The 16,663-nt window shown below is 36.4% G+C and overlaps 1 protein-coding gene across 2 annotated transcripts in view; it reads left to right on the forward strand.

Moving 5' to 3' along the window:
* RIMS1 (regulating synaptic membrane exocytosis 1) overlaps positions 1-16,663 on the forward strand; it is a 600,042-nt gene that overhangs the window by 254,219 nt on the left and 329,160 nt on the right. The window contains exons 3-4 of one of the 2 annotated variants that reach the window (XM_055534784.1): positions 1,975-2,188; positions 4,138-4,149. In XM_055534784.1, coding sequence (XP_055390759.1) covers positions 1,975-2,188; positions 4,138-4,149 — 226 coding nt within the window. Of the gene's footprint in view, positions 1-1,974; positions 2,189-4,137; positions 4,292-16,663 lie in introns of those variants that run through there. The other variant, XM_055534785.1, reaches the window with a different exon arrangement.

The raw sequence follows: 16,663 nt of genomic DNA on the forward strand, positions 1-16,663 counted from the left end.
CCAATATAGTGCTGAGAATTAACTTGATTCAGTTTCCAGGGAGTCCCAGACCCCCCATGGTTATTGTAGAAGTGGAACATCACACAAACTGCATTAATTAACAATAGCATGTGTTTTCTCTGATCATGGAGAACTCACATCCAGAAAGAAGCTTAGATACACAGATGCATCTGCTTAGACATTTCCCATGAGTTTCTCTTCTGGTGTAAGAGACAATTACTGTTAGGCCTGGGAAATGCTGTCTGTTCTCATTTACTAAACAAAGACAGCTTCCTCCGGGGATTTACAGGATGTTCACCCTGCTCCGTTTCTGTTTGTAGTAGTCTGAGAGAGAGGAGTTTGGACTGAGGGGAAGGCTATGGAGCCTCAATCACATTAAGTGTGAACATTCTTCGTCTTGGGGAAATGCTTTGCTTCAGCAAATTTAGTTGTCCCACTTCCAGTAGTTATCAATAAAGAGGAATAGGGATCCTCATACGTAAAAGGTGGGAGAGAGCCAGTAAAACTGGGGCATGTAAAAAATCTGAATATTTTCAAGTTATGGTTTAGAACTTGTAAGGTAATGCAGCAGATCTAAGCAAGCTCAACTATTATATATATATTATATTATATATTCATATATATTAAAGTGAAAGTGAAGTCGCTCAGTCGTGTCTGACTCTTTGTGACCCTGTGGACTGTAGCCTACCAGGCTTCTCCATCCATGGGAATCTCCAGGCAAGAATATTGGAGTGGGTTACCATTTCCTTCTCCAGGGGATCTTCTGACCCAGGGATTGAACCCGGGTCTCCTGCATGAGAGGCAGACGCTTTAACCTCTGAGCCACCAGGGAAGCCCATATATATTAAACATATATATTATATATTAATAATTATATATTAAATCTATATTCATCTAAAAATTTATGTGTGTATGTATATGTATGTGTGTGTGTGTATATATATATACATGTATATATATATATATATATACACACACACATATGGAGATAAATGTCATACTCTGTGTACTGTGTGAAATGTTTGATGCCAAACAAAAGTCTCCAGGAATGGAAGTGAAGACAGCTTGCTTAGCCATGTAGCTTAAAATAGTCAACTCCCAAGCATGCATTATACTTTATGAATTCATTTACTGTGACAAACTTCTTACAAATAGTAATCAGTATTTGGGACTTCCCAGATGGCTCACTGCTAAAGAATGCAGGAGATGCGGGTTTGATTCCTGGGTGGTGAAAATCCCCTAGAGAAGGAAAAGGCAACCCACTTCAGTATTATTGCCTAGGAAATCTTAAGGACAGAGGAGCTGGTGGGCCAAAGTCCATAGGTTACAAAAGAGTCAGACACAACTTAGCAACTAAACAAGAACAACAAAACAAATCACTGTTAGACTTCAAACAGAGTAAGACAAAATATCAAAGCAAATTCTGTAGAGTTGGCCTAAGAACATTGTATAATTTTGCCTCAGTTGTATACACACATACTTATTGTTATAAAGTGTTGAGTCCCAGTAAAATACTTTGAAAACTGCCTGTCAAAGAAGCAGAGGCAATGACTGGATACAGGAACTCCACTCTTGGGGAAAATAGTGATTATTTAGAGTCAACTAATATATGGTTCAATGCTATTGCAGTATGGTTAGAGGAGAAATGAAAAGTAAAAGTCGCTCAGTTGTGTCCAACTCTTTGCAATCCCACGGACTATACGGTCCATGGAATTCTCCAGGCCAGAATACTGGAGTGGGTATCCTTTCCCTTCTCCAGGGGATCTTCCCAACCCAGGGAGCGAACCCATGTCTCCCACATTGCAGGAGGATTCTTTACCAGCTGAGCCACTGGGGAAGCCCGTTATTGAGGGAAGTGGCTTTATATGTTTTGCTTTAGTTCAAGTAACTAGATGTCTCCTCTGCTAGGAAAAAGTGGTTTTTTCCCCAGCTCCTTCATCTCCTTAGTTTGTGCCCATTTTCTCTTCTGTCTAGGAGATTGCATCAACAATTTGAAAGCTATAAAGAACAAGTGAGGAAAATAGGGGAAGAAGCACGGCGCTACCAGGGAGAGCACAAGGACGATGCTCCGACCTGCGGGATTTGCCACAAGACCAAGTTCGCGGACGGCTGTGGCCACCTGTGCTCCTACTGCCGCACCAAGTTCTGCGCGCGCTGTGGGGGCCGCGTGTCTCTGCGGTCCAACAACGTGAGTACCGTGGCCGCGAGCATCCAGCCTCCTTGAGCGCAGGTGGATGCGCCCCACCTGCGCCTAGCCAGCTCAGGGGATGAGTAATCAAAGAATTCATAAAAGATGCTCTTTGTATGTATGCATCTCAACAAATGATTGCCACTCAAAACCAACAGGTTACTTGTGGGAGCACGTTTGTTTTCTGAAGAAGGTCGGAAATTTATATTTAGAGTCAGGAATTATGAAACTCTTGAAAGTTGTTGTGGCCAGTTCTTCTTGTACAAAGCAACAAAACCTAACAACTTACCTTTAGTTTCTGCAACATGTTTCAGATTGAATGAAGATAAAATCAATAGAATTTGTATGGCATTAATTTAATCCAATGTAATCATTTATGAAGTGATAATTAGCCTCTGTGAGAATCACTTCATTTACTATCAAGTCTAAGAAATGTAGTACTAAGTTTATCTCATGAAAATTATTTGGATATTTAAAGAGTGTGTCAAAATACTGTTTGTTTGTTTGTTTTTAATTTTAATTTCATGGAGTCTTGCACTTATGTCTCCCTAATTTGGAAAAATCATAGTTAGAATTAAAGTGAAGTTACCACTCAATATTGTTTTTTAGTAGTATATTTGAGTTGTAAGTAGGGTATTATTCTAAAATCTCTCTCAGGGGAATTAAGACATTCAGTAAAATAGATGCATTATTATACTTAAGATGAGCCTACTATTATCTTTGTAGCTTTAACTTATCTGAAAAACAACTTCTTTATATATGAAATTGTATGGTAATAATTACTATATATGGTTGTTATGAAAATTAAAACAGTTCTAATCTATGCACATTTAATTTTTCTTTAGGTTCCATTCTTTTAACCACATAAGAATTTCTTTCCTCCTAAAACTTATGTGTTTTAGTTAATTTTCATATGATACCTTACAGACTTTCTAGAGCAACTTTGGATTGAGATCTTGTTTGGCACATGAAAAGTGCACAGGGTCTACTTTTGGAATAATATCTCACAAATAAAAGCTGTGATGATATTCAAAATATTTAACAACTCATGCAGCACCCTGAAAAGTGTTGGCCCTAAACAGTACAATGCAAAGGGGTTAAGTGTTAATTCAAACTGAGTGTGCATAGAGTTGGATGCTTTTAAATTCACATTATAGGTTTGAAGCAAGCCAGTAACAGAGTCAAACTCATGTTTTAAACAGGAGATGTGTTTAAAGGAGATTGAGCTAAGGGATACTTATGCTTTCAAACAGACACCCAGGCCTAATGAAGTTCATCTATCTTTACTATTCCCATTCAATCTTGGGAAAAATTAAAATAAAAAAAAATAAAAGAAAGTACAACTTACAATTTTTAATCTTGGGCAAAAGACAAAAATTGTATACAATTGGTTTTTCCTGTGACATTGTAAATGTTGAAATGCATATTACAAATAAATCAACCTTGTGAGATAATTTATGGCTAAAATAGTATATTTCCATTCTCTTTTTATTTATTACAAACACTTCCCTTTCTTACATTTTTCCAATTCATAACTATAAATATTTTAAAGACAATTTGATACAATTATTCATTCAAAGTTTATGCATTTTAATATAATCTTTTCAATAATAAGTAAGCCAAATATGGTAGCAAATTTTTTCTTTCTAAAAAATATTTTAAATGTAGACTTAATAATCCAAGTTCTAAAAAAATTCTGAAATTGTAGTGTCCAACTTTTGTACCTACCATATAGCAAGATGAGCATATGTGCATTTCGAATGAAGGATTGAATAGTGACTATTTTTTGGTAAGAATAAGCATTTACTTTTCAAAGTACCTGTACTTTTATACTTTAAAGTAACATATGACTGTTTTCTTAAAATCTGCTTATTAATACGTGCCTTATTTTTATTTTTCTCTTCTTTTCTCTCTCCCTTCACTCCGCTTCCTTGGATGCTTTCCCAAAGGAGGACAAAGTGGTTAGAATCCATGATTTCTTTTCTATCACTTGTTATTTCAATGTTGTGAATTTTATTAAGAGAATGTTTCACTTTCAAAAAGAAATTAAATGCTAGGAAGAGCTCATCCCCATTTCTCATGAAAAAATAAAATGAATATTTAGGAGCATTACAGAGTTTTATATTAATAGGCAAATACTGGGTAATAGTCATGGATATAGTGATATTTTAATATAATTAAATCATTATCAAACTCATTTGTGCTCTTAGCTCCCTGAGTTCTGAGGATGATCTATTTGCCTTTAGGAACAATAATGCCTAATGAGCTCTACCTTTCTCAACACTCTTTCGATGCATAGACAGATGATTTGAAACTTTCTGGTAGAAGAAATGGAATGCATTAATTTAGTAGAGAGGAAGGATCAAATTAGGATCAAGAGCTCAGAATAAAATGATATTTCTCTAGAACACAAGTAGTAGACTTGTCATATTGAACCACAGTTTTGCTCTTTTCTTTTCCCTCATTCATTGAAATCACTCCCTCAGGGAGTAAAAGTTCACCTTTAATTTTTATCAACCTTGGAAACCACAGAGGCTGTACTCAGTAAGATAGGAGATAAGTGACATCTTCAATCAGCCTGTCCTTTGTATACATACTATATACTTCCATTTGGTGTAAATTTCAATTCCTCCCAAACTCATTAATTTCCCAGCATGAGACTGAGGCAATGAGCATTTCAGGTTCAATATATCAACTCAGCTGACCCTGTTCAACTGTTTTTAATTTTAGATTACATACTATAGTGCATAGGTAGTCAGTGTGACATTAAGTTGAACATTAATTTCTGTTTTTAAGTTTGTTGCTAGTGTATGTTATCAGTTTTTTTTTCTATGAATAAGAAATTAGGTTGAAAATTATGCAGTTTAATTATTTTCACTGCATTTGCTTGTAACATGGGTGGTATGTGAGATCATTTTAGGGGTTGTTATTTTAATGCAATACAGGTTTCCCATGCTATCTGAAAGTAGAGTGTTTCCAAATGGCATATAAAAGGAAGAATCAATTACCTCTGGACACATCTTGCTAACAGATGCACAAAATAAATGAGATAAAGCACAGATGTCCAGAGACACAGGTCAGAGTATGGTGGCCAGATGCCGAGATGCTGGTGGGTATGGGAAAGGAGCCTGGTGGTCCCACTCTCTCTGCTGTGGCTGAGCACTGCCTCTATAACAGCTCACTCTAAAACAAACACAGCATGCTGTTTTCACATCTCACCTTTTTTTTGTAAAAGTGAAAATCCTTTTTGAATTTCCTTCATTTAGTCAAAACAGGTACAAGTACAGGTGTTTCATGAAAGTAAAGTAGAAAGAAGTAACTTTTGAAAAGTGAAGGACACCAGTAGTATATCATGTTAGAAAAAAAGTAATTATAATTTCACACTTTTGGTTTCATGAATATTATTACTTTGGACACTTTGAATTTGAAGTATAGATAATTTTTAAATCCTTTAAAAACTAAAAGTTAAGTACATAAATAATGCTAGTGTCATGCAGAACTGGTGATAAAACTTTAGCCACTGCGGTAGAACTGGCCAGGTTGACTGTTCTATATGTGCTTGTTATGATTACTGACTCTGTAACAAGAATTCAGGTGGATTTTGTGGTTCTCAGGCTAATAACAAAATTAAAAGACCTATAAAATACAATAGCTTTCAATTATTTTCTTCACTTTGATTAGAATGTATATATCTTAAACCTACCATTTATGTTCAAGTAGTTGGTCATAATTTCATTAAAATCCATCATAGCCGATTGAGGTTGTTCAATGAATTGCTTTCTAGTTCAAGGAAACTGAAACCAGATTTTGTCTTTGTGTTAAATAGCTGAGTATTAAGCAAAGTGCTTACTGTTTCTTTCTCTATTCCTCTGGCATCTTTTATTTTTAATGGAGAAATTATAATTTGCAAATGTGTGTGTAGCGGGAGGAGGAGGCTGTTGATATAAGAGGAAAGCAGAGAGTAATAGGATGAATAAAACCTTTCTAAAATCAATCTCCATCTTGATCAATGCAATGATAATGAAGTCTACATAGGTTGTTAAATTGATGAATAATGTGACTAAAATACTACTATATATGATATGAAGACCTAAGGTTAGCTAAGATATAAATATTTCTTTATTGAGTCCAGTGAAAAATATTCATGACCCTATTTTTTTTTATAGCCTGGCAATGTTTTATTTTAAAATTTTACTGTTAGTCTAAATCAGCTCTAGTAATTTGGGAGAGTGTATACTTGCTTAGAAAGAAAATGACTTGTCATATATAGTCACTTTGCAATTAACCCATAATAGTTCATAAGAGATATGCAAAGAGTTGACTCATTGGAAAAGACTCTGATGATGGGAGGGATTGGGGGCAGGAGGAGAAGGGGATGACAGAGGATGAGATGGCTGGATGGCATCACTGACTCAATGGACTTGAGTCTGGGTGAACTACGGGAGTTGGTGATGGACAGGGAGGTCTGGCGTGCTGCGATTCATGGGGTCGCAAAGAGTTGGACACCACTGAGCAATTGAACTGAACTGATATTATTTTTATAATGTTTATTTATATTATTTTAAAGTGCACACTTTCAGAGATAAAATGGCAGTTTTTACTTCATCAAAAGGCCTCTCCAAAGTCTGAATACATAGGGGTTCTGAGGATTTCCCCACAACCTGTTTAAATTGTTTTTGTCTTTGTTTTATCCTCTGCAGAGTATTGAATTTAGATAAATCCTTTGGTAAATTAACAATTTGCTTTTACTAAATCTACTGAATTGAGTCCTCTAAGTTCAATTCCTTAGGGTTTTCCTTAAATTTTCAACAGTATTTCCTTTTGGTGAGGGTGATTGACTGTCAAATAAAGCAACTGAAAATGAACTACCTTGCTACTTTTCTATTTAATCTTTATTTTCATACAAAAGAAGTGTCATGTATTGTAAGTTGAGTATTTTGTAATAAATGTAAGCAATATTCAGAAAACAGAACATGACCATTTTCTTTGCTATTTTATTTAAATGTGAAAGCTAAACATATCTACCTTTTAAATGTCATGTATGAAAATAATAAAACCTCTTTTTCTATCAAGATAATAATTAATGAGGGGCAGTGTTTACAAAGTCATGATTTTTTAAACTGGCTCCTCATATGTTTTCATTGGTGTTTATTTATATAATTATGCTAAATGATATGCTGATAAAGTAAGTATGTTTTTGTAGAAAACAATTCACAAAATGTAAGGGTTGGGTGGAATGGGATAGCACCAACTGAGTTTGGAATTGGTCTCATCCTAAGGTGTTATCTGTGGAATAATTGACACTTGACATCATAAAAAACTGCTCTCATAGACTCTGTTTTAAAACTCTGTTTTAAAACTTATTTTGTATTTTCTCTCACTAGGGTTAGATAAAGAAAAGCAACTCAGTAGAAGTATATCAATTTAAAAAAATTATTTGCATGATTGCATTATTTATTCTTATGAAAAGAACCCTCAGAATTATCCATATTTAGTCCATGATATGATGAGTCATCTAGTCACAATTTTCCACATTCACTTTTGGAAAAAAATGACTGAATAGTGTTCCTGGACCCACTTTCATGTTCCCTCTTCCTCTCTCTATTTATTCATTTTTTTATGGTAGATGTTTTGGTGATGGTTTTCTCTGTAAGAGTGTTCTCTTAGAGATTCTGCCCAAAAAGATAGTATGGGCCTAAGTAGAGAAGTTTATAAACATATCAGTAAGGAAATGTCAGGGTAAATTGAGAGGACAGTCACTAAGCAATTTAATTGATTAGATTTGTTAAGGTGCCTCTTAATGTATTGTGCTCGTCCCAGTTGTTGTTATTATTGTTTAGTCCCTAAGTTGAGTCTGACTCTTTGTGACCTCATGGACTGTAACCCGCCAGGCTCCTCTCTGTACATGGAGTTCCCAGGCAAGAACACTGGAATGGGTTGCCATTTCCTTCTGCAGGGGATCTTCCCAACCCAGGAAACCTTCTGCATTGGCAGGTGGATTCTTTACCACTGAGCCACAAGGGAAGCCTGCTTGTCCCAGAGAGAGGGGTAAAACATCAAGTTGTAAATACTTTTATTAGATAATTCAGGGAGTTTTTATTCCAAATCTGTTTTAAGAATTTGCTACACTGTTCTTCAGGAATTTTAATCTCTTGAATTTAGCCTTCCTGTCCTGGAAATGCTTGTAATATCTAATAATTAGGAAGTTTATAGTCCTGGTTTTGCCCCCACTCCACAAACCATTTTTAAAATGTTTAAACAATTTCTTTCCAGAAATCACAATTTCACAACAAATGTTCAATACAGATGCATCTTAGGGTGCAGAGAAAACCCTTCTAGTTTCAGGAAAGGGGCTGTGGAAGTCAGAACTTTCACAAAGGCAGACTAACCCATGGCAAACTCTCTGGTATTTTGGAACCTAAGTTGTCAGATCTGTTTCTCATTTACCTAGGAGTGGAATTACTGGATTTCATGATAGCCCTATGTTTAACGATTTGAAGAACTGATCGTTTTCCCAAGCAGCTGCATAGCAGTGTTTATGGGTTCCAATTCTCCACATTCTCATCAACACTTGTTACTAGCTGGCTTTATTTTTACTCTAGCCATCATGTTGCATGTGAAGTGATGTTATATCCCATTGCGCTTTTCACAAAGCTGTTTTTAGACCAAAATTATCAAACTAATTTGATATCTCCAAGAATTCACTTTGTATCTTACAAAATAAAAATGTTTCTAAGTTAGCAATCTCTTGAGAATGAATTTTTTTAAGCTTCCATATTCAAATTATTGCCGTTTGGTTTCTTTCTTTAGTGGTTCCTTATGTCTCTTATGTTACAATTACACAACTACTTATTAATCTACATAAACCACTCAGAACAGGAGCTCTGTTGAGTTTAGGATAATTTGGAATCTAACATCTGTCTGCTTAGACCATCTATCCCTAGGATGCACACAAAGTTAGAGACTTCATTACCAATTGAAAAGACCGTTTTTTTAAATACGCAATGAGAACTAGCAGCTTCTGTTTTTCCACTCAGCCATAGGCCCAAAATTAACACAGATACTTAAGCCCAGATTTTAAAAGATCATTCTTTTTTCAGCATGTGCAAGATACTTTTTTGAGTGATGTGAGCTTGCAGCAGTATGCAAACAGACCCACATAGAGACTAACTATCAACCAGACTTTTTGTCATCCACCACCCAGCTTTCCATACCTCCCTGCGGTCTGTCTCCAGCTGATTTCAGTAGTACACAGATTCCCTGTCATTGCTGCCGCTAGTGGGGAATACATTTTAAGTTGCAAACAAAGCCTATTTTATCTGATATTAGTATAGTTACTCCAGCTCGGTTATGTTTGCTGTTTGCATGGTATATCCGTTTGTATCTGTTAAAATTTAATCATACATTTATCTTTGAATCTAAAGTGTGTCTCTTATAAATGACACATACTTAGGTTTTGGATTTTTTTAGTTCACTCTAACAATCTCTGCCTTTTTACTAGATTTTAATGCATTCATATTTAACATTATTGCTGATATTACCATATTTTTTCTCCTAGTTCACATTTTTCTTTTTATGTTTTTTGATTCTCTGTTTCTCCTTTACTACTTTCTTTTGCATTGAATGAATTCTAGGCATGCCTTAAATATTTCAGTGATTTTTAACTATATTTATGATGTATTTTCTTAGTGACTCTAGATTTTCCAGTTTGCAACTTTTTTTCTAGTTTTATTGAAATATAATCGACAGGCAATGTGTAAATCAAAGGTATTCAATGTGATGGTTTGCTGCATATACCTACAAATCCATCTTGACAGAATCTACTTCAGCTTTACACTACCTTAATTCAAGTGAAAGATGTTTTTCAAGATTTTTTTTTTTTGATGTGGACCTTTTTTAGAGTATTTATTAAATTTGTTACAATATTTCTTCTGTTTTATTTTTTTTTTTCTATTTTCTGCCCCCCAGGCGTGTGGAATCTTAGTTAACCTACCAGGGATCAAACCCACACCTTCTGCATTGAAAAGCGAGGTCTTAACGACTACCCAGGATATCCCATAAATGTTAATTCTACATAGCTCTATTCACCTTTCTCCCTTTTTAGTGCTATTATTTTTATATATTTTATGTCTATATATTTTACCAATCCAATAATATGTTGTTATAACTAACACTTTATATGGTTTTGCCTTTTAATAAAGCCAAGAGAGGAAATGAGAGCAAGTATATATTTATAGGATCTGTTATGTAATGTTCTTATTTACTATTTTTGGTTCTCTTCATTTCTTCCTGGGGATTCAAGATACCATCTGGTGTCATTTCCCAACTCCAATTCATAGTTTCTTCCATCCATCTCCTTTGTTCTGTTATTGCCAAATCTATCTGATTTCTTTACATTATAGGCTTAACAATGCTAGTATATTAATACTTTTTTATACTATTTTTAAATAATTTAAGATAATGAAGAAATATGAAATTATACTTTTATAATTACCCCTATAATTATCTTTATTAGAGTTCTGTTTTATATGAATTCATGTTTCTATCTACCCTAAAGACTTTCCTTTAGTATTTCTTAAAAGTGAGTTTCCTAGCAATGAATTCTGTCAGATTTTGTTTACCTAGAAATATATTTCACCTTCATTTTTGAAACATAGTTTGCTGAATGTAGAATTCTTGGTTAATAGTTTCTTTTCCTTCTTTTAGCACTTCAAATAAAAAAAAACAAATATACCATCCCACTGCCTCTGACTGCCACTGTCTCTGATGAGAAGTCAACTGTTAATCTTACTAAAAGCCTGTGTGTGTGTGTGTAAGATGAGTGTATTTTCTCTTGTTATTTTCAAGAATTTCTCTTTTCCTTTTGTTTTCAGTGTTTATTGTGATGTGTATGTATCTGGATAATGGATCTCTTTGCATTGTGCCTAGCTGGGTTCATTGAGCTTCTTAGATGTACAGATTGATGTTTTCCATCAAATCTGGGAAGGTTCAGCTTTTAATGCTTTGTGTTTGGAAGGGATCTCTTTCTCTCTGTTCTCATTATGGCAGCTCATATTACACATATATTCGTGTGGCTGATAGTCTTCTACATTTCTTCAAGGTCCTGTTCATTTTTCTTCATTTTCATCCTTGTTTTCACCAGGTCTCATTATCACTATTTATCTCTATATTCATGAATTCTTTATTCTGCCAGTTTAAAACTAAATATTGAATCCCTCTAGTGATTTTTTCATTTTGAATCATTTTATTTCTTTAATAAGTTATATATCTTTATCTTCTCTATTAGATGAGATGCTGTGTTCCTAACTTCTTTTGTTCTTTGAGCATGGTCACTTTAGCTTTTTGAACATATTTGCAACAGTTTTTAAAAATGTCTTTGTCAGGTATGTTCAACATCTGGGCCTTCTCTGAAGAAGGTTAGTCATATTTCTGTTTCTTTGGATGCCTCATAATTTATAGTTGCATATTGGCCATTTTAGATAGCATATTGTAGCAAATCTGGATACTGATCCCTGTCCTCAATCCCAGGGCTTATTTTTGATTGCTTGCTTCTTTATTTGTTTCATGAGTTGGCTATATTATTTCAGTAAAGCCTACTTCCTCTGCAGTGTGCAGCCTCTGATGTTCCTCAGTTCAGTTCAGTTCAGTTCAGTCGCTCAGTCGTGTCCGACTCTTTGCAACCCCATGAATCGCAGCACGCCAGGCCTCCCTGTCCATCACCAGCTCTCGGAGTTCACTGAGACTCACGTCCATCGAGTCAGTGATGCCATCCAGCCATCTCATCCTCTGTCGTCCCCTTCTCCTCCTGCCCCCACTCCCTCCCAGTATCAGTCTTTTCCAATGAGTCAACTCTTCGCATGAGGTGGCCAAAGTACTGGAGCTTCAGCTTTAACATCATTCCTTCCAAAGAAATCCCAGGGCTGATCTCCTTCAGAATGGACTGGTTGGATCTCCTTGCAGTCCAAGGGACTCTCAAGAGTCTTCTCCAACACCACAGTTCAAAAGCATCAATTCTTCGGCTCTCAGCCTTCTTCACAGTCCAACTCTCACATCCATACATGACCACAGGAAAAACCATAGCCTTGACTAGACGGACCTTTGTTGGCAAAGTAATGTCTCTGCTTTTGAATATGCTATCTAGGTTGGTCATAACCTTCCTTCCAAGGAATAAGCGTCTTTTAATTTCATGGCTGCAGTCACCATCTGCAGTGATTTTGGAGCCCAAAAAAATAAAGTCTGACACTGTTTCCATTGTTTCCCTATCTATTTCCCATGAAGTGATGGGACTGGATGCCATGATCTTCGTTTTCTGAATGTTGAGCTTTAAGCCAACTTTTTCACTCTCCTCTTTCACTTTCATCAAGAGGCTTTTTAGTTCCTCTTCACTTTCTGCAATAAGGGTGGTGTCATCATGGGCAAAACTTTACCATGTATGCATCAGTCTTGCCTTCCCATCAGAGATGCCGGTGTTTTTAACCAGACTGTCTTTAACCATCATTCTCTTTTCTTGGTCTCCAAGTTAAGATTTTAACTATTCTGCTCAAATTGGAGCCAGTCTTTAAAACCTGTTTCATTTCCAGGCTCTTCTCTGTCTCCATGGTTCTTTCTGCTCAGCTTCTTGCTTGCCTTTTGTTTCCCTTGTTGTTATCATAGAGCTGTCGGTTTTCTCCTTACAGCTCGGCACCAAAATCTGCATTGCTTTTGACTGTGCTGCTCTGCTTGAATGTTCCTAACCTCTATTCCATATAAAATACATTCTCTTAGAGAAAAATACAGAGCTCCTTCTTTCTGTGTATGACTTGCCTCTTCTCCTAGTCAGAACTCCATGTCACTTTTCTGGAGCTAAGGTTAGGGACAGCAGCCTGCTTGTCTCGGGCAGACACTCCTGCTCCATGAGTGTGGCACTGGATGAAGTCACTAATTCCTGATAGGCTTGATGTACTTTTCCTCATGTGGAACCTCCACTCCATGAGGTAGCTGAGATAAGGATGTTTGGGGTCCCACAGTCTTGGCCTGCCCAGCAGAGGTAGAGTTTTAACCCTACAACTGGGAGAGATGGGTGGGGGAGCCTTTGACCACTTAACAGCCTTTGCCTGGAGGAGAGATTCTGCATGATGGAGCTGGAAGTGGGGATAAGGAGCACTGGCGGCCTTACCTGCTAGGGCAGATGCTATAATGCTTGACCAGGGCTGGAGGTAGTGCACTCACTCAGGTAGAACTTCCATCTTTCTGAGCTTGGAGGGGAGAAGGAAGGAGTGGGTTGTAGCTCAGATGCCACAGACCCTCCCTCACTGTTCTGATGGATTTTAAGTAGAGTTTCTTGAATAAAACTTTCTCCATTTGTTATATGCCCTTCAGACAATTTCTAGGGATTTTAAATGGTTACTTTTTAAAAGTAATTTTCACCAGTCATGGAGAAGTCTGAAAAGCTCCTCACTTGATGATTCTAGAAATGCCTTTCAAAGCAACTCTTAATGGTTCTATGTTAAAACTCATCTATTCACTTATTAATTCATTTTTCATTTTATTATTAGTTTATTCTTTCTCACATGAGGTTTTTAAATATAATTTTGTCCTTTTAGAATTAACTACTATTTGATTCAACAAACACAATTTTGATGGGGATACATGCCAAGATGCATTCTTTTTGTTTAATTCATGTAAAATTATTTCTGTGAGCTTATTATTTCATAAATTCAGATTAAAATTGTGAGTGTGCATGTGTTGTTTTGATGCATAAAAATATTTAAGGAACACCACATTAAGGAAAATAAGATTCTCAAAAGCTTCCTCTTAGTGTACATGATAACAAATATTAGATAATTCTATAAACATTCCTACTCAAACTTTTTAGTGCCACAATATCTGTGCTTATTTGTTTTAAAGCCACAAGTTTAATAAACTATGACTACTCCCCATATTTTATATGTTATTTTCTTTTTTTCATGTTAACATTTTATTTAAACCAGTAAAAGCACCATACTTAGCAGAAGTCTGTCCAAAATAAACATGCAATATAAACTTTCACATATTCTATTTAGTAAAGCTGTTTTGGAGAGATCTTTAAAAGTTTATAAAGTATGTTCTAAATTTATTAACTTTGCATACACTTAAATATTTTTAAGTATGTGACAGAATGTGGTCCACTGGAGAAGGGAATGGCAAACCACTTCAGTATTCTTGCCTTGAGAACACCATGAACAGTATGAAAAGGCAAAATGATAGGATACTGAAAGAGGAACTCCCCAGGTCAGTAGGCCCCCAATATGCTACTGGAGATCAGTGGAGAAATAACTCCAGAAAGAATGAAGGGATGGAGCCAAAGCAAAAAGAATACCCTGCTGTGGATGTGACTGGTGATAGAAGCAAGGTCTGATGCTTTCAAGAGCAATATTACATAGGAACCTGAAATGTCAGGCCCATGAATCAAAGCAAATTGGAAGTGGTCAAACAAGAGATGGCAAGAGTGAATGTCAACAATCTAGGAATCAGCAAACTCAAATGGACTGGAATGGGTGAATTTAACTCAGATGATCATTATATCTACTACTGCAGGCAGGAGTCCCTCAGAAGAAATGGAGTAGCCATCATGGTCAACAAAAGAGTCCGAAATGCAGTACTTGGATGCAATCTCAAAAATGACAGAATGATCTCTGTTCGTTTCCAAGGCAAACCATTCAATATCACAGTAATCCAAATCTATGACCCAACCAGTAACACTGAAGAAGCTGAAGTTGAACGGTTCTATGAAGACTTACAAGACCTTTTAGAACTAACACCCAAAAAAGATGTCCTTTTCATTATAGGGGACTGGAATGCAAAAGTAGGAAGTCAAGAAACACCTGGAGTAACAGGCAAATTTGGTCTTGGAATATGGAATGAAGCAGGGCAAAGGCTAATAGAGTTTTGCCAAGAAGATGCACTGGTCATAGCAAACACCCTCTTCCAACACACAAGAGAAGACTCTACATATGGACATCACCAGATGGTCAACACCGAAATCAGATTGATTATATTCTTTGCAGCCAAAGATAGAGAAGCTCCATACAGTCAGCAAAAACAAGACCGGGAGCTGACTGTGGCTCAGATCATGAACTCCTTATTGCCAAATTCAGACTTAAATTGAAGAAAGTGGGGAAAACCACTAGACCATTCAGGTATGACCTAAATCAAATCCCTTATGATTATACAGTGGAAGTGAGAAATAGATTTAAGGGCCTAAATCTGATAGAGTTCCTGGTGAACTATGGAATGAGGTTCGTGACATTGTACAGGAGACAGGGATCAAGACCATCCCCATGGAAAAGAAATGCAGAAAAGCAAAATGGCAGTCTGGGGAGGCCTTACAAATGGCTGTAAAAAGAAGAGAAGCAAAATGCAAAGGAGAAAAGGAAAGACATAAGCATCTGAATGCAGAGTTCCAAAGAAAAGCAAGAAGAGATAAGAAAGCCTTCCTCAGTGATCAATGCAAAGAAATAGAGGAAAACAACAGAATAGAACAGACTAGAGATCTCTTCAAGAAAATTAGAGATACCAAGGGAACATTTCATGCAAAGATGGGCTCGATAAAGGACAGAAATTGTATGGACTTAACAGAAGCAGAAGATATTAAGGAGAGGTGGCAAGAATACACAAAAGAACTGTACAAAAAAGATCTCCATGACCCAGATAATCACGATGGTGTGATCACTCACCTAGAGCCAGACATCCTGGAATGTGAAGTCAAGTGGGCCTTAGAAAGCATCACTAAGAACAAAGCTAGTGGAGGTGATGGAATTCTAGTTGAGCTATTTCAAATCCTGAAAGATGATGCTGTGAAAGTTCTGCATTCAATATGCCAGCAAATTTGGAAAACTCAGCAGTGGCCACAGGACTGGAAAAGGTCAATTTTCATTCCAATCCCAAAGAAAGGCAATGCCAAAGAATGCTCAAACTACCACACAATTGCACTCATCTCACATGCTAGTACAGTAATGCTCAAAATTCTCCAAGCCAGGCTTCAGCAATACGTGAACCGTGAAATTCCAGATGTTCAAGCTGGTTTTAGAAAAGGCAGAGGAACCAGAGATCAAATTGCCAACATGAGCTGGATCATCGAAAAAGCAAGAGAGTTCCAGAAAAACATCTATTTCTGCTTTACTGACTATGCCAAAACCTTTGACTGTGTAGATCACAATAAATTGGGAAATTCTGAAAGAGATGGGAATACCAGACCACCTGACCTGCCTCTTGAGAAACCTGTATGCAGGTCAGGAAGCAACAGTTAGAACTGGACATGGAACAACAGACTGGTTCCAAATAGGAAAAGGAGTTCGTCAAGGCTGTATATTATCACCCTGCTTATTTAACTTCTATGCAGAGTACATCATGAGAAATGCTGGACTGGAAGAAACACAAGCTGGAATCAAGATTGCCGGGAGAAATATCAATAACCTCAGATATGCAGATGACACCACCCTTATGGCAGAAAGTGAA

Source organism: Bubalus kerabau, chromosome 9 (assembly GCF_029407905.1).
Source record: "Bubalus kerabau isolate K-KA32 ecotype Philippines breed swamp buffalo chromosome 9, PCC_UOA_SB_1v2, whole genome shotgun sequence".
Taxonomy (NCBI): domain Eukaryota; kingdom Metazoa; phylum Chordata; class Mammalia; order Artiodactyla; family Bovidae; genus Bubalus; species Bubalus kerabau.